General features: G+C 51.5%; 2 protein-coding genes across 8 annotated transcripts in view; one reads left to right on the forward strand and one right to left on the reverse strand.

Annotated features, from left to right (window-relative positions):
• Window positions 1–1,318, reverse strand: part of TEX11 (testis expressed 11) — a 28,550-nt gene extending 27,232 nt beyond the window's left edge. For 5 of the 7 annotated variants that reach the window (XM_062612832.1, XM_062612833.1, XM_062612830.1 and 2 more), the window contains exon 1: window positions 28–1,318. In XM_062612832.1, coding sequence (XP_062468816.1) covers window positions 28–48 — 21 coding nt within the window. In that variant the 5' untranslated portion in view covers window positions 49–1,318. The remainder of the gene's footprint in view (window positions 1–27) is intronic. The other 2 variants (XM_062612835.1, XM_062612834.1) reach the window with 1 other exon arrangement.
• Window positions 1,319–2,281: 963 nt separating this feature from the next.
• On the forward strand, window positions 2,282–4,906 carry LOC134160633 (nuclear cap-binding protein subunit 2). Its single transcript, XM_062612824.1, has 4 exons — window positions 2,282–2,459; window positions 2,585–2,766; window positions 3,336–3,474; window positions 4,162–4,906. Exons 1-4 carry the CDS (start codon window positions 2,331–2,333, stop codon window positions 4,258–4,260), a joined length of 549 nt encoding a protein of 182 aa, XP_062468808.1. The 5' UTR covers window positions 2,282–2,330; the 3' UTR covers window positions 4,261–4,906.
• The last annotated feature ends 1,094 nt before the right edge of the window (window positions 4,907–6,000 follow it).

The following is a 6,000-nucleotide window of genomic DNA, read 5'->3' on the forward strand; positions in this document are numbered from 1 at the left end:
TGAGGAAAGTATGGAACACATACATACGTTTAGCTCTTTGCTCATCATTGACAACAGAACCCGTGTGTTTGGTCACAGCCCAGTTCCACAGGCTTATTGCACCCTCTTCAACCTGAGTAGGAGAATTCCATTAGATTCCATTTTGTCCTGGATTTGGGTCACATGGAAATTTACTACTGGCAAAGGAGCCCTCTTTCTTGTGTATCACAGTAATGACCGGCCCACATGTTTGTGCAACTCCCTTTTACATTGGAGTCAAAGGTGTGAGTTTCCCATGAAACTGTTCTATGATCCCACAGGGAGATCTGAGACAGTGACCTGAAAACAGGCATGCTAAACAGACCACACAGCATTCCTTCAGCTAAAAGTATGGATCATTATTTTCCATAGGTCCGTCATGAAGGAGAACCCTAAGCAGCTGGCAGGAAGCACATGCTCTTCTCACAGGGATATTCCATCAGATCCATCCAGTCTTTTATGAAAGGCTATTTCACAGCAAAACATGACCTATCCATCTGGGACCAATTTTCTCACCAACATTCACAGACACAAAACGCGTGCAATAGCACATCACCAAACCCAACCGATTCACTGGCAGCTTTCAGGATACATCATGGGCATTTTGAACAAGCTTGAAAAGCTCGGAGGTTTTGGAAAAGAGCTCCAGGCATTGCATTGGGATGTGCAGTACAGCTTCACCTCTTTTGCCTATCAAAAAAGAAAACTAAGTAGTTTAATTATTTTAAATACCTCCATCAGGAAACTTAGCAAAGAACAAAGGCTACTGACTATATACTCTTGTTAAAAAGATGATTCAGTCTTACATCAAGGCAACAAGCTCCTTTAAAAACCCACCTTGAAGGGTTGCATTTCCATCACTTCTAATCCTTGTCTGTGCGGCAGATCTTGCCTACAAATATGCTCTTTCCTAACTAGGAGTCGTTTCATGGCCCCTTTAATTGAAGAGATCAGATTACAAATGAATGATTTCTCCTTTCTTTCAAACTGACAGCCCAACTGATTCAGTAGGAATTGAAGGTCACCAGTTTTATGCCCCTGTATTTCTTTACAGACTGCACCAAGAATTACTTTCTGTTTACTGAACTTGCAAGCCTGTCCTGCTCCTGTCACAAACACACGACTTTTAAAATCCGGCTTGCTTTGACAGTAATTGCTCCGAGTTAAATCTCCTTCCAAGATACAACTATGGAGGAAAAGGCTGGGCAATATCCCACCAGCCTTGTTTTTATTTCAGAACTATGTACTGCCCTTTTAGAGAAAAACCTTCTGAAGCTGACATTTACTGTTTTAAAAGAACTCCTCTAGAAGAAACAAGTAACAGAACCCCAGACCGGTTTTGTGTTGGAAGGGGCCTTACATCTCATCCAGCTCCAACCCCTGCCACGGGCAGGGACCCCTTCCACTAGTGCAGCTTGCTCCAATCCCCTGTGTCCAACCTGGCCTCGAACGCCGCCAGGGATGGGGCAGCCTCTTCCTCAAGCACCCACTATTGATATGGGAATCCACGCACAGGGTGAGCAAGACCTCTCCCCTCATCCAGTACCAACACCTCAGTGCACAGCGCTCCCTGCTTGTGTTTGGACTTGAAATTACAACCAGACACTACTAGAAAAGTGGAGTAACAAAACCGCTCAACATCACCACGGTACCAGTAACGCCTCTCGTCATTATGCACTTTCACACCTACGATGAACATGGTGCCTGCACAACACTTTCCACTTTATTTCGGCCTTCCAAGCTCTCGGGTTGAAGAGATGCAAACCCCGTTCTGTTCACTTTTCCGCAGCGCTGGAGCCACGGGTTCAACCGGGCCGCAGAGGCAGAGCCCCCGGCCACCAACCTGGGCGAGCGCTGCCGCGGGCGGGCAGGGAACCAGCGGCTCCAGCTCAGCCGCTCCCCCGGCCTGCTCAGGGGCGCTCCTCGCCGCCTGGAACAACTCCTCGGTGAGGGCGGCGATGCGGGCCGGCGCCTCCTCCCTCAGCAGCTCCCGCACCAGCCCTTGAACACAGGACGGGAGCGGGGAGGCGAGGGAGGGCCCAGCACGGGCGGCGGGGCCCGCGGGCCCGCCCTCGGTACCTGCCGGGGCAGCCAGCCGCACCCCCGCCATGGCCCCGCGCGCCCCACCCCGGCGGCCGCCGCTGCGGGAAAGGCGCGGGGCATGCCGGGACGGGCTCCGCGGCCGCGCCGAAACCGCGCTTCCGACGGCTCCGCGCGCCCATTGGCTGCGCGCCGCTACCGCCCCGCCTCCCCGCCCCGAGCGACGGGCGCTGGGGCCAATCGGGCTGCGTGGCGGCGGCGCGGTGGTCGCGATGGCGGCGGGGGGAGAGGGCTCGAGGAGCGGGCGCGGCGCCGTTTCGGGGCTGCTGAGCACCACGCTGAGCGGGCTCAACAGCGACTCCTACTGCGAGATCAGCCAGTACCGCGACCAGCACTTCCGGGTGCGCCCGCCGCGGGGCCGGGGCGGGGGGGCGGCGGGGCTGGGGCAAGGCCGTGCAGCGAGCGGGGGTGACCGGCGGGGCCTGGCGCCGTGCTCACCGCTCTGCGCCCTCCCCTCCGCCCTCAGGGCAGCCGGCAGCTGCAGGAGAAGTCCCTGAAGGTCTCCTCTACGCTGTATGTGGGTAACCTGTCCTTCTACACCACCGAGGAGCAGATCCACGAGCTCTTCGCCAAGTGCGGAGACGTCAAGAGGATTGTGATGGGGCTGGACAAGATCAAGAAAACCCCCTGTGGCTTCTGCTTTGTGGAGTATCCTTTGCGGTTCCCTGCCGCAGACAGCCCGTGTGCGTGGTTGCCACCTCGGGTTCCTCCCTGAGCTCTTGCCTGGCCAGGGCACGTGTTCACTTTCTCACCTTAACTTTAGACCTGAGCGACGTAGCAGGGTAAGCCATGGCAGCATTCCCAGGCAGAGGGTGCACGCTTGTACAAGTCATACCCTGAACTGTCTTTGCTCTCCAGTGAGGCCTGCCCCTCGTGTTCAAACTCAGTCAAGTTTCACAGAGTATAAGAGACATTTTACAGGTTTCTTGCCCTTAGCAAAGCTTTGACATGTTTGTTTCATCTACTTTAGAAATAAGCGATCCTAAGCTACTTCTTGTCTGTGCAGGTACTAGAATTCACGTTCAGAATCCTGGTCGAGTGGGAGCTATTTTCAGCTTGGGCTTATATGAATACAGTATTTGATCCCATAGAGAAGAGCAGTTTGAGAAGGAAGAGCTGGAAGGCATGAGTTTTCTGCCTCTCAGATAAAATAGTTTCCTTTTATTATCCTTGTACCCAACGAAAGAGTGCTTATTTCTCCTTATAGTATGCTCCAGGTACTACACAAGAGCAGATGCTGAGAATGCCATGCGCTTTGTCAACGGCACACGACTGGACGACCGCATCATTCGAACTGACTGGGATGCAGGGTTTAAGGAAGGGCGACAGTATGGAAGAGGAAAGACTGGAGGACAGGTAAAGGCAATCCCAGTTCATACCTTGAACTTGATCCCCCTCAGAGTGTGCTAGTTTTGTGTCATGCAGAAGAGTGTGTAGGCTGTAAAGACCTGACGATGAACTTTAGCCACTCCCAGGTTGTTTCAGTAACTGATGCCTGGTGTTAAAAGCTAGTGATGGAACTTAAGGGCATTTCTTTGTAGGACTCCAAACTTCCTGCAATGCAAGCAGAATGGCACCTACATTCAAGCTAGCATTCTTAAAATTATGTAGATTTGCATGGAGGGGGACAGTGCAGCTACCAGGCTAATATCATCATCCAGTGGGCTGCCCCAGTGCAGAAGTGAGATTCCTTTGCAGATTTGGAGAAAAAAATATCCTCAGTGCAGGGGAGAAAATATCCTGGAAGCCAAGCTTGGCAATCCAGAAAACAGGATCACAAAGCTGAATACAAATATTTTGCGGTTTTGGTTGCTGCTTGTCCAAATTAAAGACCTCAGCCATCAGATATATCCTCACTTACCATTTTCATCACAATTACCAGCTTTTTGATAGATTATTTGAAGAGATTTCAAATGAATCAAAGTACTTCTAACCTGAACTTTAGTTCTCCACCAGCTGAGCAAGGAGGGGGTGATGATCCTGAAGCCTAGCAGGAGACAGGCAGTGCACGATGCTAATACCTGTGTTCCTGCTGTGCCCCAGGTGCGAGATGAGTACCGGACAGACTACGATGTTGGAAGAGGTGGCTTTGGCAAGATCGTTCAGATGCAGAAGGCGAGTCATCAGCCTGCAGTCTATTAGTTGCCTCATGGATCCTAGCTCATAGAGGGCTTTGTCCTTCCAGAGCTAGCCCTGTTCTCAGATTTTGGATTGGGCTAGGGAGCGAGATCCAAGTTCCAGCAAAAGGTGACCCTCCTTAGTCTGTGGATGTACGTGTATTCGTTCCCCCTTCCTTCTGGGCTAGAGAGGATGTTCTGTGCTGGTACAGGACAACAAGGGGAAAAAATGGAGGATTCTGGGTGAGAAGAAATGCAGCATGTCCCACACACCTTGTGCTAGGGTAGTCTTCACATTGCAGCTCAGCATGTGGCTTCCTTCCAGCTGTGACTGCAGCCATGCTTTCTCTCATGTGAAACTTAAAAGCTTAACACCATAAGAGCTCTCCAGGTGCCTGGACACCTACAGGTAGATAAGAGATTGGGGTTTCTAATTTACAACCTCACCTGCTTACAAAGCAGTATTGCTCTTTGGCTGAGAGAAGTGGAACAAGGTATTATCATCCTCTTGGAGGTGCTTGTCTGCACATTTAGCCCCTGGGTTGGTCAGGGCCTGCAGAGCATTTATCTTTGTGATGCCCAAAGTGCTGTGTGGCTTTTCAGATCCTCAGTGTTCGTTGTGATTTTGTTAAAAGTGGCTTGTAATGTTTTAAATAAACAGTTGGAATGTATCTGGCTGAGATGGAGTTAATTCAACCCCTAGCAGCCCTCATAGTGCTGGGCTTTGTACTGCTAACTAGGTGTTGACAGCACACCAGTGTTTTGGCTGCTGCTGCTGAGTGCTCCCCAGCATCAAGGCCGTACATCCAACATTCCTCCATCACCAGAAGGCTGGGGCTCGGCAAGATCTTGGGAGGGGACAGGGTCAGGACAACTGACCCCAACTGACAAAAGGGAATAAATTCTTCCCTGTGAGGGTGCTGAGCCACTGGCACAGGGTGCCCAGAGAAGCTGTGGCTGCCCCATCCCTGGCAGTGTTCAAGGCCAGGTTGGACACAGGGGCTTGGAGCAAGCTGCTCTAGTGGAAGGTGTCCCTGCCTGTGGCAGGGGTTGGAGCTGGAGGAGCTTTAAGGTCCCTTCCAAAAGAAACCAGTCTGTGGTTCTATGATACTCCATGCCATATGACATCTGCTCAGCAGGGAAAGCTAAGAGGAGGAGAGGAGGGATATTCATTGTTACTACGTTTGTCTTCTGGAGCAACTACTATGCTTGCTGAAGCCCTATTTCCTGAGAATTGTCTGGACGTCACCTGATGATGGGAAATAAAGAATAAATCTCCTGTTTTCCTTTGCTTCTGCACACAGCCTTGTTTCTGCTTTATTAAACTGCCTTTACCTTGATCCACAAGTTCTTTTCCATCTTAATTTCTTCCCCTCTGTCCTGGGAGCAGAGGGGAGCAGCTTGGTGGGCATCTGGTGAGCAGCCCAGGGCAGCCCACTGCTGTCCTTTTTGGTGCCTAACGTGAGGCCTGAGGCAAGGGCAGTTCTGTACCTCACGGGCTATAGCTGCAGCAGTTACTCAGGACCAAGCCTCTGTGCGGCTCACCAAGTTTGTTGACTGCTGACTTGGGAACGTGTTGGTACAAACATGGCTCTGTGCTTTGCCCTGGCACTGGTGCCTTCCTGTGTGGAAAGGATGAGGGAATACATCTGCCTCTTCCTACCTGGGATTCATGTGGGTGGTTTTATTACACAGGCTCCTGGGGTCCTTGCTCACCCTTACATAAGCTGTTTGATACCACTAACACGCTATGGGGTTTGTGGAA

The sequence above is a fragment of the Pezoporus occidentalis genome, unplaced genomic scaffold, assembly GCF_034315485.1.
Source record: "Pezoporus occidentalis ecotype Australia unplaced genomic scaffold, CSIRO_AGI_Poc_V1 ctg161, whole genome shotgun sequence".
NCBI lineage: Eukaryota > Metazoa > Chordata > Aves > Psittaciformes > Psittacidae > Pezoporus > Pezoporus occidentalis.